General features: G+C 43.2%; 2 protein-coding genes across 4 annotated transcripts in view; one reads left to right on the top strand and one right to left on the bottom strand.

Annotated features, from left to right (window-relative positions):
- Positions 1-3,729: 3,729 nt before the first annotated feature.
- Positions 3,730-9,449, bottom strand: TMEM60 (transmembrane protein 60). 2 transcript variants are annotated; one of them, XR_011156291.1, is made up of 3 exons: positions 9,365-9,449; positions 5,387-6,153; positions 3,730-4,726 (listed from the first exon to the last, which is right to left on the bottom strand). XR_011156291.1 is itself a non-coding variant. In XM_069035860.1 (2 exons), the coding sequence occupies exon 2, from the start codon at positions 6,109-6,111 to the stop codon at positions 5,707-5,709; it is 405 nt and encodes a 134-aa protein (XP_068891961.1). In that variant the 5' UTR covers positions 6,112-6,153; positions 9,365-9,449; the 3' UTR covers positions 3,730-5,706. The 2 variants fall into 2 exon arrangements, 1 of the variants encoding a protein (XP_068891961.1); XM_069035860.1 differs by having other exon boundaries at positions 3,730-6,153.
- Positions 9,450-9,927: 478 nt separating this feature from the next.
- PHTF2 (putative homeodomain transcription factor 2) overlaps positions 9,928-18,599 on the top strand; it is a 62,659-nt gene continuing 53,987 nt past the window's right edge. For both annotated transcript variants that reach the window (XM_069035837.1, XM_069035827.1), the window contains exon 1: positions 9,928-10,016. The gene's annotated coding sequence lies outside the window, so the exon portion shown is untranslated. The remainder of the gene's footprint in view (positions 10,017-18,599) is intronic.

Genomic DNA, 18,599 nt, shown 5'->3' with positions numbered 1-18,599 from the left:
CAAACAACTTATAGGATGCAGTTATTCAGGAGCTTTATTACTGAAAGGCCATGTCATTTATTCCCAAAATTATATTGATGTTAAAATAGGGAACACCTGATGATAAAATTCTGAGTTTCTGGGAGTGTCATAATCCTCACTTTCAATTCCATTTTGTGTCACCCAACTGTTAAACTGTGAAAATGTGAAAATTTTCATGAGGTTAGGCAAGCATTTTGCTTCTGTACTATGATGCAGATATGTCAGAAAATAATACTGATAATACATCTCTCACATGGTTGTGTACCTGTGTCCTGTGCTAGTTCAGTCTTTGATACTGCCCTCTGTGCCTGGCAGTGCATTTTGTGTGTGTCTGCACATGTTCTTAGAGCATTCAGGTCAAACTTTGTTATAGGTGGGGATGTACATGTCACATAACTGCACTTTTTCAGGTATGAAAAGAACACAAAACTGGATACCCTTCTACAATGGTGACAAATCAAGAAGAGCAGTATGAATTGGCAGTTGAAAATTTTACTTTCACGACCTTTCACATATGTGCATTGAGTATTTTCTGTCAGACAGAAGCAGATACTCGCCTGCAATGCATGCTGAAGTGTTCAAACTTCTATAAATGATGGGAAGAGAGAAATTACATGCAGCGTATCTCTCCATGTCCAATATATATCATCAGTACAGAGAAATACTTCCAGTTCATTTCAGCAAGCTTTTGAACTGCACTTTAAAACAAAGCTTCTGAAGTCCAAATTCTCTCCTTTGCCCCCCATCAGCTGCCACAGGGAGCTGAGACAACATCCTTGTGCCTGTTTATCACAAATCAGTGTGAACCATCACTCAGCATGGAGCTCTCCTTTTCCCTGCCACCTTCAGCATACCTGCTTTTCACTTGTTTTATCTTGTTACTGAAGGTCCGTTGGTAAATTTAGGAAAATGTGTGAAGACCACTGGTTCTCCTTCCAAGCTGTGACCAGTGCCTTTGAGAACAGCATAATTACAAACAGCTGTAATTAATTCCTGCAGCAGTTTCTGGAAAGGTCACAGTAGGCTATAGTGTCCTTTGTATCATAAATCCTTCTGAATTAAGTTCTGATATGGCAGAGAAGCAACACTGTGTACAAAGATCTCAGCACAGTTCAGGTCAGTTAAGTATGATACAAGGAACTCAAAAGAGAAATGCTCTTGTCCAAGTTTCCCTGTAAGGACAAGGAACTTGGAAAGTCGAGCATTTCCAGCTGGTTGTGTGTGACTTCTGTGTGACACCAGCAAGAAACATCTGCTTCAGCTTTCCAAATCATTCATTTCAAGGTTTGTAAACCTTAAAAAAAAAAAAAAAAAAAGCCAAACCCACAGCCAAAACTGAAACTGCTAAACTGCTGATCTTTTTCTATTGAATTAGAGGCAACAATTAAAAAGAGATTTGTAAGGACCATGTGTGATTCTAGTTAATTAGAGATGCCAAACTTTCAGATAATTGTTACATCTGTGGAAGAGAAGGGGTTTATTATGGGGGCAGAGTCACCATTCATGGCCTATCTTGCTAATAATACACCAAGTTCCAATGAAGCTAGTTCTTACTCTTCCATCTTTTGTTTTATATTATAATGGTCATTACCATCATCAGCCTGGCTGAGGAAAGCTACTCTGCTCTTCTGAGCAACACAGGACTGCTTTGGCGTCCTCTGAACAAGGGGGTTTACACTTTTATTCTGCAAGAATCATCGGATGGGGAAGGCCTATGGGTATTGTTTTATGCTGGGTCCCTCTTACCTATCACAGGTAAGAGAGTGTGTGTGCAGATAAAATCATCCTGTCTGAGGTGCTTAAATGCTTGTTACACACTTGTATCACTGCTTGTTAAGGGGGTCATCAAAGTCTACCTGAATTGGAGGTAGGGTTTTAACCACTTCTCCATAAATTTTAAAAGCAGCCATAACAAGTTCACAAGGTCTAGATGGCCTGCCATGGAGTGGCATTCCATTCCAGGCAGGGGCTCAGTGGCCCTGGTTCCCATATGCAGAAGGGAACCAAGTGGGACGTGCAGATGAAGCCTGTTCTCTCCATCCCACACAGGTAGCCATGGCGCGTGCACGTGTGTGCTCACTCTTGCAGCTCCTGTAGCCAGCAGCTCTAAGAGCATGTCCTGAGATGAATGTACTCTTCCCCTCTCCCCACAGCTCATCCTAATCACAGGTTTCCTTGAAAAATCACTCAAGACTGAAGGAAGTCAGTTCTCCACAGGAACCTCACGAGTGGGCAAAAAGTCTCAAACACAGAGCAAGGTCCTTCCATTAAGTATTTTTCTGAACTACACAATGCATTGATACACCTCCTAAAAGCAACTGTTCCTGCTAGGCACTCCCCATAAATGACCTGACGCGCGTAACTTGGGGCCGGCTACACCGGTTTGCTTAGTAAAAGCTGATGTGTTGTTACAATACAAATAAAGGGGTTATAAATATTTTGCATTATTTAACAACAGTTACGGTTTGGAATTCTTTTGTCTTTTCTTGGTTTCTCCTTTAGCAAGGTAGGGCAGTCAACCACTCTGGAGTAAATATGACTGAAATTCATTTTAAAGATCATTTGTTACTTGATATTCTGAATTGAGATTGATTGCCTTAGAATGGAACATGTTGTTTTCTTAGATAAAGCCCTTTCAGCAGTCTCCCACAATATGGTTCCTCTGTATTTTTACCCACATCTGTGTGATTGAACAGCAAGAGTAAATCCAAACACTTCAGGAAGATTTTTTTTTTCCACATACAAGTGCAGTTGAATGTACACAATTAAAATTTTGTTAGTGAGACACTTTGGCCTCGACATGTCCTGTTACCCTAGACTGTTTTTCATTCACTTCATGTTCTTCAGTCTCTAGGAACTGTAAATGGATCAGCATGCATGTTAATAATGTCCCAGATAACTGCTACATTTGAATTTGGGGTTACTGTATCTCCTGGAAGAGCACTTTAGTTCACGCACTCGTAGTTCCAGTTCTTTCCTGAGGTCCTATTCACTTGTTACCTGGAAAAGGTCATTTACTCACATCTGAGTTTGCCACGTGCTCCATGTGCCATTTGCTCCAGTGCTCCATGAAGCCAAGGCTTCACCCCCAAAAATTTTATATCCTCAGGCATTAAAAACTGTCTTGTTCAAGTACCACTTGGGCAGGTACAAATGCAGTCCTGAACTCACCCTGTGGTTTCAGTCTCTTGCAGCACTGGTGATTTCTCACTTGGAAAGGAATCACCATTGTCTCCCTCTTCTCTGGATCTCAGGACTGCTGGCACAGCTCAGCTACCAACTGTGTTCCCTAAGGTTAACCTACTGGTCATAGGCTGTTTCAGCAGCTTAGAAAACAGTGCTTAGTTTTAGACTGGTAATGGAATCTCACTGTCCAAAAAGAAAAAAAAGGTGTATTACTTTATTCCTTTTCTTGCTCTTATTTGGCTGCTGACAGTTGTTACAGATTTTTAAAGCAAATTTAGCTCCTTACAGAAATTACTGTTAACTGGTTATTTCTTGACTTACAGCGTAAGTAGCAGAAAATATTAGTCCTCTTTCCTAGGATTACTCAATGTGCTGAATACTCTGGGTAGAACATTTGTGGTTTCTTTGAGAAGGTCTTCTACCTGCACGTGAAGAACCTGTATCTTATTCCATGTAACAAATAATAGTAATCACATTAGTGATGCCTTGAGAGACCTCCTAGAAACAGAGACTAGACAGGAATAAGGGAATAAAGGTATGTATTTATTTGAAAGGCCTTCAAAGGTACCCCCTGGGAGCCACAGCCTATTGCCAAGATGGACCCCAAGATGGATGACAGGTCACGAGTTCTTCACAGTTTTATAGGTTTGGTTCATTTGCATATCAGGGTTAATTCTCCAATTAAAGCTTCAGTTTAATGATGTAATTCCCCTCCACTTGCTGCCCTCTCAAACGCTTTTAGTTTATACTTTTTGGGCCTAGGACGGTCTGGGTGTCCTTGGAGAGCAGGCCCAGAGAGGCTTTGTTATGTCTACCTAGCACGAGAGACCAGAAATTAACAGGCTACAAGAAACTTCAGAGTTACACACTAATCAGTACAGAATTTGAAAAATATAAAAGTTAAAACCTAAGGCATCATTTCCCCCCTTTACAGGCTTGACAAGGCCTCTACCTTGTCGAGACTCTATTCTAAATATTCTAAATATCTACTAGTAATGTGTGTCTAACAGCAGTATACGTCTATAAACAAGAATTATAATTACAATCATTATAAACAATCTTTAATCCAGGGTCAGTTTGGTAACCATGAAACCAGGGTGTGGAAGATACAATCAGCTTTGAATGTTGTTCAATGTAAGATCTACATTAGTTCTCAAATTGTAAACAAATTTTGTTGATCCTTCCACTTCAGTTTACATGTCAATTATTAGTTTTGTATCCAAATGAATGTCTTTGGATACACTTTGGACTAGAATCATATTGGTTCCAAACCTGAGTCAGGGTTACCAACTGTGTAAATAATAAGCACAGGAAAAATCATTTAAACTACATCATCTTTGTTTGTATCAGTCAGTCTCTGTTTTCTCAGTTGTTTCAGGAGCAGGACTGGTCCTCTCCACTTGGCCTGTAGAGGATCACTGTCCCACCACTTGACATAGACCCAGTCTCCAGGCTGGAAGGGATGTGCAGGTGTGTCCAGTCCTATGGTTCTGGATAACATGATGTAATTCTGGAGCTTCTGCAAAGTAGAACCTAAAGCCATTAGATATCTCTGCAAATCAAGTTTTCCCCTCATGTGAATTTTACCTGGAACATGTGGAATTTGATATGGCCTGCCATACAGTATTTCATAGGGCCTCAGTTGTGTGCAGATCCTCAGTAAAGCTATAGGCAAGGCCTGAACCCATGTAATGGATGTCTCTTGACAAATTTTGCTAATTCGTGCCTTAAGAGTCCCATTCATGCGTTCCACTTTACCGCTTGCCTGGGGTCTGTAAGGTGTGTGCAGATCCCAAGCAATTCCCAAAATCCGGCTAACTTCTTGAATCATATTTGCAACAAAATGTGGTCCCCTGTCCAAGGACATACCCAAAGGAACCCCAAACCTTGGTATTATGTGATTAAGCAAAACTTTCACCACCTCCTTGGCTGTGCTAGTGCGACAGGGGTAAGCTTCAGGCCATCCACTGAAGGTATCAACCAATACCAGTATGTACCTGTATCCTTCGCTGCGTGCTAACTCAGAGAAGTCTATTTGCCAGTAATCTCCAGGAAGACCCCCTACCTTTGTTACTCCCAACACAAGTCTCTTCCTTGTATCAGGATTGTTTTTGCAGCAGATTTCACACTTGCTCTCTACTGATTGTACTATATCTGCCATTCCTTTTCTTATTACTACCTTTTTCAGACGTTTCAGAAGATTTTCAACCCCAAAATGTGTGCTTTCATGTTCTCTTAGAGCTAGCTGTTGAAGAATTAGAGGTGGTAGACCACAACCTGATTTGCAGGTTATGTTCAACAAATACTTTTATTTACAAGAGCATATGTGAGTTTTAAAATAAAAAAATGGAACAAGTCTACTTTCAGTCTTCAGCCTGCTTTAGCTTAAGTCTCCACCTTGACTCATTTGGCTTTCTAGTTTGAAGATCAAATTTGTGGCAAAATGGCAATAATCTAGTTATTTGGTGCTAATCTTGGCACTGAAAACCCTGGCATAGCTTAGTCTCTTCGTACATAGAAGATATTATACCCAAGTTCAACCATGCCCCCAATCAGCAGGGCCCAGAGCGGGATGAACACATAGGCCAGTTTCATGGTGGTGAATCGCTGCAGCTTTGCACACAGGGCGAGGCAGAAGGCCAATTTCAGCAGCATTGCGATGAGGTACCAGACTTTCTTCTTCATGTTCTGGGAGCCATTGCGAGGGTCAAAGCCAGATTTGCACCGCCCAGCCATTTTTACAATTAACATAACTAGAAGAATTGTATCAAATATCCACACTGGAATAAAAATGAGGAACCAGTTCCAGGGTGCTTTCTCATCCAACTTTAGCACCAGCATGATCAGGAAGAGTAATGTAAAAAGCCATGTCAGCAGCACTCTTTGCGCCAGGGACATTCTCATTTAAACAGCTTTGAGAGGAAGTCCTTCGCTGTCAGCAACAACCTAACAAAAGGGGGAGGGAAGGCATCAAAAGATGGCACTACACCACCATTAGGCATATTCCACAAAGGAGACAAATTCCTTGCTCTTGCTTTCCCACTCCTAACCTCACCCACATACTGCTTCCTAGAATTTCTTTCCTAACTACCATGCTCAGCTGAACAGTGTGTGTTCCAGTCCACCATTACCTTGGAGTGCCTTAAGTCAGCTGTGTAACTGCCTTAATCTAAATTTGTTCCGTGAAACAAACTGTACTTTAATCCTAAACAAGCTGTCAGACTCATTTAGGGATTTTTTGAATGCAAAGAACATGGTTTAGATCCTTTTTCCACCAGTACTGAGGCACTCATAGTTAACACTTGAAAACAAAATGTAACAATGCTCTCTCTGTAACAAAATAACCACAGTAAAATGTGAACAAGCACAAAGAACCCTCGGAGAGATCCTGCAGCCTGCAGAGCTGCAGCTGAAGTGACCTGGGCTCAAACTGAGCCAGCGAGCACTGCCCAGCTTTCTGTCAGCCAGCAATCTTGAAATTACTAGAAGCTACAGAAAACGTTTGTTTTCTGGCACGTATCTCAAGTGTTCAGACACTGGCTGACAGGTTTATTGGCTGGGTAGGATATTTAAATTGCTCTGTAGTTATGACAAAAGAAAAACAAGACAAATGCATCTTCCACTACAGTCATGAAAGTTAAGTTTTTATATTCCCAACTGGAAAGTTTTTACCACTGTATCTGCCAAAAGCCTTTCACTACAAGTGTAAAAAACAAGTGCGAAGGACTATGATCTTCGTCTAGATTTCATGCTGCAAAAATGAATAATTTTTACCAGTGAAATGGTGCTGAAATAGGTATTTTAGTTATTTAAAAAAATTGAGTTTAAAAATTTAATAATTCCCTTTAGAACACTAGTAGTCTTTAATCTGAAATAAGAAAATGAGCTTTGATTTGTTCCAGATTACAAACATATTTGCATTACTGAAAGTGAGATGTCATGTTCTGAAGCATCTAATCCTCAGCACCACATGCTGAGGGAAGGACGAGCTGCTTCCCATCTGTGCCCTCAGTGCCCCTGCCCAAAAGCCGCTGCTGCTTCCTCTGCGTTATTACCAATGCTCACAGCATCACCTGATCACGGCTGCTAAACTCACCCAACAAGCAGAAATTGACTGCCACCTTTTTCTTTTTAACTGGGATAGTTTTTTGCCAGATTAGGAAGTTGAACATATTCTGTGCTCAGGTAAGCTTTGCAACTGGAAGGAGGCAAGTAAAAGTTGCTGTCTCAACTGGTTATGAGATGATCTGCTACCTTAAAGTGAGGCGATAACAATTTTGTGCATCACTAAAATCATCCTACAGTTGAAATCTGTGTCTCAGATTCAACACAGTTCAACAAATCTACTGTTTTGTTCAATCTGTGTTTGAAGTTTGAATGGATTTGATTTAGTGGATAGCAGTAGGATTTCTTGTAAGAAAAAGATGCAGTTTTGCTTGAAATAATCTAAACTGGAGTTGCTGTCAGTGCATCCCCTCTTTGTGTTGAGGCTGACATTTGTGTGACCCAAACCAGGCCAGTTCACTGAGCTGACCTAGGAAAAAAAAAAAGTTTAAAATAGGATTTTGTAATTTTACTTTTCACAATTTCAGTTCTGCTCAGTTCACCAAAGGATCTGGTGAAAGCCAGTTCCTGACAGGGTGGAACCAAGACCCCCACCATTCTCTTCCTTAGGGAAGAGGTGAAAGTCAGAAGCAGCACTCGAGAATTAAGGGGACAAAAAATATGGAGGAGGTTTAGATGGTATTGTTTTGCTCTTGTTACAGAAGCAAACCTAAACCAGCTGGCAGGGGCAGGGGATTACAGAACAATTACTACGTCCAGCCTAAAGCATTTCAAGTATTTTGAAAACACTTCCAATAATCTCAAGTGCAAGTCTGTGGCTAAAGTGAAGAGTCATGATCTGAAATGAAGTTTCAACATTCTTTTAATGAGAATGTTTGTCAAAACCAGTTCTAGAAATCAATGCTACAAACACTACAAGAAGGAGACTCTCTTATTAGCAAACTGGAGAAAGGAGAAACCAAAGAAACAGACTGGAAACTTGGGTCTGAAAGGAAAAGAGAAATTCGACACTCTTAGAAGTATCAGGTTATCAGATACTCAAAGAAGGTGCTATCACCTATCTCTGGAGGAAACACAAAGCTACTGAAGGTGTGTTACATGGGGCTACCCAATTTGAAGGTTGCTCACTTGAAAATACTTTCAGTTTTCTAAGAACCACTCTGTAACAACTGTGAAAAGCAGGCATAAAATTCAGCATGGGAAGAAGTTATGCTGCCTTTCTCTGACCTAACAGATGTTACTGCCGGACTGGGCAAGACTGCAAGGCTCCAGTCAGTTTTAGGGACATTTTTAGATGAAAACTGAAGAAAATCCAAGTGTACTTTTGAGATCTTAGAGTCCAAGTAAAGAAAGCTACCAGATTTTAAAGGCTGACAGCTGGGTATAAAGCTGACGTGACAGTGAAGGGTTTGAATACATGGAGCATTTGATTATCTCATGATGAAAGAAAGATGATGGGGAGATTCTTTGCTAGAGCCCAGCTATCCCAACAAGATGGGTGACACTGGGAAAAGGATGCAGCTGTGCTACAGGTCTGAACTGGCTCTTCAGTGAGAACACTGAAGGGATGTCAGAGTGTGAAAATAAAAAAGCTATTGATTCCTACATAATTAGGGAGTGACAATTTTCAGTGATGAGAAACTATCCAACGAACATGACTGACCTTGGCGGGATGATCTGCATAACGAGGATATTATGATAGCTAATTCTGTCCTGTTTAGAAGGAAAAAATAGAGCAGAGCAACTTACACATGACACTCAGCTCAGGAGTAATGATAACATAAACCTATACATTTAAACCTTGAATATCGCCTAAAAAAGTCCTGAAATGCATTATTACGCTGAAACCATATTAAACAGAACCCCAGTTCGATGGAATACCGTTTTAGAGCCTATTCCGAACGTATGAGTAATTTAATACTTATAAAGAAATACTGCGGTAGGCCCGGTTTAAAAGCCCACTTAAACACAGCTTTGTATTCACAAACTCGACCCCTCCCTCGGCCTCACGGCCTTGTCCCGCCAGGTCCCGTTTCCCCGGCCGTGCCGGAGGCCCCCGAGGCCGCAGCCCCCCTCGTTCCCCGTCACCTACCGCAGATCCCGGCGCCTCCCCGGCCCGCGGGGCCCGCGCTCAGCTGAGGGGGCGCCGGGCCCTCCCCACCCGCTCCGCCTCAAGGAACCACCCACCTCCCTCGCCGGTCCCTCGCCCGCTATTGGTCGGCGGGGAGGCGCGTCCTGCCGCGCTTCGTTTTCATTGGGTGACGGCGACGTCGCTCAAGTTAATCCCGCCTTCCCCCCCTCAGCCGTCGGTGACGCCCCCCGAGCTCGGGCCGTCCTTCCCGGCCGGCAGCGGCTCGGCCTGGAGCCCCGCCCCGGTCGCCAATTGGTGATGGGGGTGTCTGTCAGAGCGGCCCCGCCTCCAAACTGCCACCTGTCCATCAAGGGCAGCCCCGCCTCCCTCGCTCTCTCGTTGGCCAGCGCCGCCGCCAGTCACCTTTAGGCCCCGCCCGCGGGGGCGGGAGGGGGCGCCGTTGGCTGCCGGTCCGCGCTGGCCCCGCCCCCGCCCGGCGGCGCGCGCGGGTGGCGCGCTGTTGCTGCCGCCGCTGCTGCCTGGACGCGCGCGCCGCTCCCCCCGCCGGCCACTTCCCCCGCCAGCTGTTGCCTCGCGCGCGCCTTCCCGCCGCCGCCTCGCGCTCCCGCCGCCGCTGCATGCGGCGCGCGCTGCCCCGCGGCACCGGCGAACGGTGAGATGGCGGTGGGGGGGGCTTCGGCACCCGAGGGCATCCCCGCCCCGCCGGGGCAGCGGCCGGGGGAGAACCGGGGCGCCGAGTTCCCCGCGCGGCTGGGGAAGGGGCCGACCGGGGCGCGAGGGGGGGGGGGGGAGGGGGCGGCCGGGGCGAGGCGGCGGTGCCCGCTTGGTGCTGGGGGACAGCACAGCGGAGGTGCGGGTCGTGCATCACCGGTGGGGCTGCCGCGGCTCCCCTGGCCGGGCGGCGGGAGGGGGGCGGCTGCCGCCCTCCACCCCCTCCCGGGGGAATCCCGGCCGGGGCAAGGGCGGGCGGCCCGCGGCCTCCGCGGCGCCGCGGTTCCCTCCAGCGGGAGCCGGCGCGGTGCCGGCGCCGCCGGGGCGGGGGTCCGAGCGCGGCTCCGAGCGGCCCCTGCCCGCAGCGCCGCGGACTCGCATCGGGTTCGGCCGGGCAGCGGCCGCGCCGTCCCGGAGCCGTCGGTGCCCGGGCTGCCGTGCCGTTCGCCGCTGGCGTCGGTGCGGGCGGCAGAGGTGCAGGTACGGTCCGGGGCCCTTGGCGTGCTTGGGGCTCTGCCTGCCCGCTCCGGCTTTGCTGTGAGGCACCTTCTCCCCGCTGAGCTGCTTGAAGGTACCGTGAGCTGCCTCAGTGCCTGTGTCAGGTGATAGGATGTCTTCTTCCTTTTCAAGGTCCTAAATGTCAGCATCTTCATGTTTATTTCTGACCTCGTCTCTTGTATTCTTGTGTTTTACATTCGTTCATGGTTTTTTCTTTTCATGTTTCCTTTTTCTTTAACTTTTTTTTTTTTTTTCCCTTTTCCACCCTAAAACAGTGGCAACCTGACTACAGCTTATTTCAGCTTGGGAATCAAAATGTTAGGTAACTTCGCATCACTTAAAGTTTCTGCTGTTGCATTAATTTTCTTGGTGTTTAATTTGTTGTCTTTTCTATGAGAAACAAAGGAGCTGGGGAAAAATTATTCCCCGGTACTAGAACTGTCCAGGTGCATGGGTGTTTGTTACTTTTACTTTTGTTTTTCATTCCTAGCCTCTGAGTTCGTGTTGCTCAGGTGTATCAGATTCAGTGAAACTTTGAGTCCATAGTGTCGAGCTCTGCTTGGCATTTTGCCTTTTAGTGCTTTTACATGTTATTGATCACTTGAAAAGTAGTGCTGCCGAGTCTTGCATTTTGTTCCAAATTTGCCAGTGTCTTATCCATCTGTCATATAATTAACTGGAAAAAGTAATTAATTGGAAAACCTGACTTGTTGAAAGTACTTTAATTAATGTTCTGAAATTCTTTGTGATGAAATGTTCCTACGGAAAATACAGCTGGTCTTACAGTTTGGACACACGAGTTCTCTAATAGGAATGAGACTACATATAGTGTGTCATCAGTCATTTGTCTGCTTACATCTTCCTGTTGATGATGTTAAACAGGTGGTGGTATCTGTTTTATCAGGGAGAAAACTTGAAATAACCTGTTAATCCTAGAAAGTGAATCCTATATCTTCAGCTGCACTTTGAGTGGTTAGTAAGTGGCAGAAGGATGTATCTCTGTTACATACATTAGTGCTTGGCATCATAGTTGCTGTTTCCCTGGGGTTAAGAGGCTAAAATTGTTCTGTGAATAAATCTCTGGGTTATAAATAGCTGTATGTATTTGGCTATTTTTGTAGCTCTGAAGATTTTGGTGATCTTCTTCGATTTGCCTCTTTGCTTGTGACTCCCTGGAAAGGATAATCCTTTTCTCAGAAGTCTTATTTCTGTTCCAGTAAGGTGTTTATGAATGTAGGTACGCACATCACCTCAGCAGACTCCACTGTACAGTACTTGCAAGCAACTTCCAGTTCTGAAGGTGAAGGTTGAGAACAGTGCTTGGAACTTGTGTGTTTAAGATCCCAATCCATGTTTGAAGTGGAATGTTTGTGCAGTTAAACGTTCTGTTGCTATGTTTTAATGCCAATGTGTGTTTTTATGCTGGATATAAATATTACCAAGGATAAAACATGAGCCTGAGTCACCAGAAAAAGAATTCAGAAACCTAGTTGGTTTTTAATTCAATGTTTGTACTCTATTTTTTTCCTCTTGTGTTGTGTGGAATGTGACATACGAATAAGTTGTCAGTAATAGTTGGGAACTCCATGGAGCATTTCAAGTATTCTGGTAGTACCGGATTTCTCCCAAAGCAGAGTTAGCTCAGCTTGTCTCAAAAAGTTGGTCCCAGCTGTGTCCATAGCTGCCAGGCATTGGTGTGAATTCTGGGAGAAATCAGAGTCCTGTAGCTTTTGCAACAGGAAACAGAGTATTGGTGTGTGTTGGAAGGGGGACATAGGTGCGTTAAAGAATTCCAGTCAACCTCGTTTGAGGCAGTTGACCAGGCAGTGAGCAGGGGAGCGGCTCTTGGAGTTGAACAATGCTGTTCCTGTCACAGCTGGCAGGGGTCACTGGAAAGCAATGGACGTTATTTCTTTCTTAATTCTTCAAAGTTACATATACTGTCTTCCCTGGCTTTTTCTATGTATCTATCTTCTACTTATTTCTAGTAGAAATTTTGTTGAAGAATTTTTTTTATTTTTGCAGGACCCCTGTGAATGAGAGTGATGACAGTCAAAGATTGGGGTTTGGGATTTCCTTTGTCTGTGAGGAAGTTCTTTTAATAATAAACAGTGTTGTTTATGGATTCATCATCGGACAGTTTATGTGGATTTTTAGCGAGGCTTATTAAGGGCACAAAGCTTGTACAGTTGCTTTCTTTGTCTGTCTACTCCCATTTGAGTCACTTCTTACTCAGATGATGAAACTGAAGTTAGAGGCAACTAAAAGACTTAAAGTACCTACACTGTGACAAATTTTCATAAAACTTTTGACAGGTAGTGACCCAAATTAATATTCTTACCCAAAAAAGGCAGTCACAATTGAGTCCCTCCCTTCTACAAGAAGTGAGCAACTCTTGGGCAGTCTATGTGCTATGCTCTGAGCCATCAGCAGTAGCCTACTGCTACTAGCCCAGCCAAACAGTTGGGATGGTTGTTAAGATGGGTGGGGGGCAGGAAAAATATGATGGGTGGGGTGGAACAGGACAATAGGGAACTGTGGGACAATGGTAAAAGCAGGCAGACTTAATTGCTTCTGCCCACACAGCAAGGTAGGCCTGTTTTTTCTCTAATATTTTTTTGTTTTGTGAAGGAAACAAAACAAAACTCTTGGGGTACCTGTCAGAGGTACTGCTCCATCTGACTCTTCGAGGACAATGGACCACCATTTATGCAAAGACAGGTGGTGGTGGTGTGAGAAATAACAGAGTTGGGAAGCTTTAAATGTCATGTTTTCTCCCTTGAGTTTACTGTGCTGTTATTCATAAAGGTCTTTCTTGATGGGTCCAGAGGGAATGGTTAACTATTTGAAGAAATTATAATCAAATTTTTAAAGAGAACCCAAAGAGCTTAATAAATTGCCATAGGAGAAAAAAGACTAATACTAATTAGAACTATAGTGTATTGCTGTGTAATGTTTGGATATGCTCTACATGTAATCATAGAATAATTTAGGAAAGGGTCATTGGAAGTCATCAGTCTGGTCCAACCCCATCTCAGAGCAGCTTCAAAGTTAGAGCAAACACGTATACATATGGAGAGATAGCCATTGTGTTGTTAGGAAATTTGGAAATATAGCTTGTGTTTGTGGTGGGTTGGTTTGTTTGTTTGTTTTTAGTTGGAGGGAAGGCTATCAGGGAGTTCCTAGAACTATTCTCTTATTTCTTAATTTATGCATGTAAAGGGGATTTTTTCCAAATTTGTTTCTGCTGGGAATACATGTAATGTTCAGTATTTAATTCTTTGCTCATTTGAAGTGGTCTTGGTAGATGTACTCCAAAGAGGCTAGATAGCTTTCTGGAATGAGTCCAAGCATTGGACTCCTATTGGCAAATAATTTGTGGTTCTGTTCTTAAAAAATAAAACACAACTGCAAAGTGGGAGAAGAAATTAAAGCAATATCACATCAAACGTGAAATCGTGCAAGCCTTGCATTTTGGAAGTTGGCCAGCACCAGATGCTTTTGGGGTTTAGGTGGTTGGCAGATGCTGGCTTGGCAGCTAAGCACTCTTCGTGTTGATCTGTCTGAGGGACAGTTTGTTCTGTGTGTGGCTCGTACTCTCCTTGGTATTGGCTTCTGGCCGTTGTGGGGTCAGGTTCAGGGGAGTGTTTGGATGGCCGAACACAGCCCAGTGATCTCTCTGGATGTTTTCTTGCATCCTGGGTTATGAAGCTTGAGATTCCCTCAGCTGTGTGTTTATTTTTTCCCCCCTTTTTATTATTGTCATTGTATGTTTAAATAGCTGCTTTCTTTTCGAATGGGAGTAAAATCTTGGCTTCAGTTACTTCCTGTGGCCGTGAATTTAACAGTCTACTTATATGTTGTAATATAATATTTCTCTGTTAAAACTTTGGCTTTGCTGTCCTCTCAGCTCAGTTAATGAATGAAGTTGCCTGTATTGTTGGGAAGCTGTTGTTTTCTTGACTATATTTTCTGTTTATCTCTTAAAATCTCAATGTATTATAATGCCTTATTTTTCTGTTCATGGTTGCCTGTTTCAGTAGGAGAATCTTTCAAGTGGTTGGTAATTCATAGCCCTTCTCAGAACACCTCCCCCAGTATTTTAATATTCTTCTCCCAGTAAAGCAGCTGTTTCAAGTCAGGTTGCATAGCTGATCAGCAGACCTGTACTGCAGTGTTTTCCTTGTCATTCCCCTTTTATTCAGGTCTCCCTGCTCTTCCAACTGTATTATATTGGATGGAAGAGGTCCCTGAGCTGCCAGAGTTCCCTTCTGGATTTGAGATACTGGTTCATAAGTCTTTGAGTGGTGTTTATAGTTCACTCCCCCTGCCTTCCCTTACAGATAACATTGACATGATAGATAGTGAATTCTGTTTATTTTGCCTATTCACTCATAGTTCATACATATTCTTAAGATTTGCTAGTTTAAGACTGTCATCTAGAAATGTTACTACTTCAGGTGTTCTTTTCTTCTTTGAAGTATAAAAGATAAATATAGTGAGCACTGCTGGACCGTTTTACAAAAGCTTAAATTTTGGAATACTAGGATAGGGCTCAGTTCACTCCATTTCAGAACTTAATTTAGGCAGCACTTCATAAAAGCTCTAGTCTACTGGTCCAAATAGGAGGAGGAGAGGGGAAATAGCCCTGATTAGTCCAGATTAACTGTGTTAATGGTGCTTGAGAAGGCTTAGAGGGAGAGATCCAGAGTGTTCAAGCTGGCCGTGGTCAGAGCTGCCTCAGTGCCATTAGTGCTCACTGTATTGCACTTGCATGGCCTGAAGCTCTGTGGAGGTAAATCATGTTAGAGCTGCTTGTGGACTCAGCAGTCAGTTCCTGGGAGCTGTCTCCTGCGCCTTGGGCTCCCGAGCTGGAAGCTGGTGACTAAGGATGGTGTACTGTGGTGATACTGGTTTAGAGTGGTTAAAACCCTTGTGGAGTCTTACTGGGCCATCCTGACCTTTGCCATCAGTTGTGTGGACGTGTCTTTAGGGGGTGATTGCTTCTGCTTGAAGTTCCGTGTTTAGAGCCCCAGGAGCCAGCAGTAATGTGGGGCATCTGTATTTATTTGTAAGCTACCCTTACAAATAAATACCCTTACCCTTACAGCTATCCTGTCAGGGCCTGATGAGCAATGGCATGGTGAGTTTCTGTGTTCATCTTTCTAGTCAAAGTCTGATGGTTGGCATACTTAACCTGGAATTTGCAATTTCTTGATACTGTCATCCTTTAAAAAGGTAGTCACCAGGACTGTATGCTGGATGAGGCCCTGAATGTCTGCCTCTGTCACTACAGGGTGCTAAGATACGTGAAAGCTAGTGGAACATAAAGACACCAGACTAGGAAAATTTAGTCTGTTTGGTTTCAGGATCAGGGTGCTTCTGTGTGAAGAAGAACGGGGATTTGTGTGCACTTTGCCTTGCACTGGCACTGAATGGAAGAGCTACAGGCCAGTGGTGTGTGATCCAAGGAGCTTCTGGACACCGGTATCAGGTGATCAATAGGCTGCTCTATGCAGTCTGGATGCTGCTGTTAATCTTCATTATACAGTTAGCTGACTGCAGTGAAGAATGTTGATTCCAAATTTTGCTCTGTGTTTTGGCTGGTTTTGATCTGTGGCAATGTTTGCTTCCCATAGACAACAGACTATTTGGAAATCTTTGACATCTTTCCAAAGGTTCTTTGAAAGTCCACATATATTCTATCACTTGCTCTTGTTTATCAGTTAGTTTGACATGTGCAGAAATACTGATAGACTGAGACATGATCTTCCTGTGCAGAAACTGCTGATTAGACCCTATCAGATAGTCTTTCGGGTATAATGGTGTTCCATTTTTAATGATTGTTTTGAGGACCTTGCCAGATACACATGTAAGGCTTGTTACACTGCAATTCCTTGCTTGGATCACTCCAGAGACCTTTTTTTTTTTTTTTTTTTTAAGAATAGAAGCTCAGCATTTTCAACTGTGTTCCTACAGAACAGTAGCTGTTATAAGAGACAGCAGCTTTTTCTGACAACTCAGCCACTTCATGCCTCAGCTGCTTCAAAAACTATTTGTAGAACATGATGCAAACTTGGTGATTTAGGGGTGGTTTTCAGCTTCCTGACTGTAGTCATCAAGAAGCCACAACTCTGCTGTGCAGTGCCTGGTGACAGATAAACATGTCTTCCTAAACACAAGTCAGTATTTCCAGTGAGCAAGATTTATTATTGCATTAAGAATCTCAAGAAAGAAGAAAGGAGCATGGCATCTTATTTCAAGGTGGTGACTGTGTTTGGAGAATTTTTTTCTCCCAAGTATTTGTTAAAGGCAGCTATATATATAAATTAAAAACTTGGTGTTTATAGAAATTCTATGCCTTAATAAAGTTCTTACAGTTGTAAGAGCAGATGTATACATGCAGTGTTTCAGGGATTTCTCAGTATAAGATTTATAAGTATAAGATAAATGTTTAAAGGCACGTGTATGTGTGTGCATGTAGTATTCAGTGCAAAAAACAGGAATTAGAAAGAACAGAACTTGAGATTGACCATGTGCTGTGTTTTATTTATTTTTTTTTTAAAAGATACAGCATTTTCAGAAGTGACTTGTAGATCCAGTGTGCTAACAGCAATTACTGTATTTGGTGAGAATTTTGAAACTGACATCTCTTATAGAAGATAAGAAGCAAAATTAACTTGAGTATAGTTCCCTTTAAGGGCTTGGATTTTTCTACTTTATTGAACAGTAGAATATGTTTAAATATTAGAAGCTTTTTGCTAATTAATAAATACCGCAGCAGGCTCAAAAGTAAATTATGGGAGGTGCAGAATCTTGGACTTCTCACTTCAGAGTCCTTCCCCCCTATTTTTATGAGTAAGGTATTTATGTGATTGTGTCATGTTACTTCAAATGGAGCCATGAACCAGTTATGTAACAAAATTAGGAAACTTGCACAGGCTTTGAGGCTGAGGGCAGAGATTCCAGAAATGGCTGCATCAGTTGCAACAACTGCACGCAATGTTCTTTTACCAGAACCTGAAATAAATCTCAGAAATCCTGATAGTCAACATTTTGTTGCTATTTCAGACAGTTGTGTAATTCACTGGCAAAACAAGTATTCCTTGGGTGACAGTTATTTTCTGTGGCTTTTCTTTGCTTCAGATATTGGTGAGTTTGCTGTGGAAGTGAAGATGGCTAAGTTGAGTCTACTTCCAATCAGATTTTGAAAGCTGGTTCTCACTACATGCTCTGTGCTGTGTCTGTGAGATCTTCCTGCTTTGGCTGGTGCATGATAAAGGGCATGAGCTTATAAGGAAATATGCAGCAGTAGAAATAGAATCAGTTGCAGTGGTTTGTGGGCAGAATACCGAGGCCTGGGAAAGTATCAGCTTTTCAGCCTCTGACATCTTACTGGAGGCACAGGCAGGCATGGACATGCTGCCAGATGTCTGTGTGTGTCATCATATATGACATGTTTGGTACATCTCTGTTCATAAAGAACAGCTTTTGATACACAGCAGCCAGCACAGCATCTGATTCGTATTTTATTGTTGCTGCTGTTGCCCTGATGAACTTCCCAAACAAACAAAAACCTCCCCAAATAGGCATCTAGGGATATTAAATTTTTTTAAAATTGTTTGTTTGGGGTGATTGTATTTTTGGTTTTCAGGTTTTTTTTTGGCATTTTGGGGTTTTTCTGAGATGAAGTGAAGGGCAAAGTTTGAAAATTAACTCTCATGAGCAGCATCCTAGGAATGCTGGTATCCAGTTTTAGCAGAGTTGTTGCTCTTCCTTGGGGAAAGCAAGTATGTTAATTTCTTTTTATTTACAAACTATTATGACCTTGGATTGCAAGACAACTTGAGGGGGCTCAGCAGGCATGGCAGGAACAGTACTTTTCATGCTGGTTGCTGGATATAGTCCTTAGGTTAGGAGTGCCTGGGGTTTTCTTAATTTAACTGTACATTTTTTCTTGCGTTTTGGCTGCTGCAGATTTTCTTAAGGCTAGCTGGAAAACATGATAAAACTTCCACTGAAAGGT

This window comes from Aphelocoma coerulescens, chromosome 1A, assembly GCF_041296385.1.
Source record: "Aphelocoma coerulescens isolate FSJ_1873_10779 chromosome 1A, UR_Acoe_1.0, whole genome shotgun sequence".
NCBI lineage: Eukaryota > Metazoa > Chordata > Aves > Passeriformes > Corvidae > Aphelocoma > Aphelocoma coerulescens.
The sequence above is the reverse complement of the archived record's forward strand: the minus strand, read 5'-3'. Positions and strand labels throughout refer to the sequence as shown.

Excerpts from the sequence above, each read along its gene's own strand:
- TMEM60 (XM_069035860.1), bottom strand. The coding sequence starts at position 6,111 with ATGAGAATGTCCCTGGCGCAAAGAGTGCTGCTGACATGGCTTTTTACA.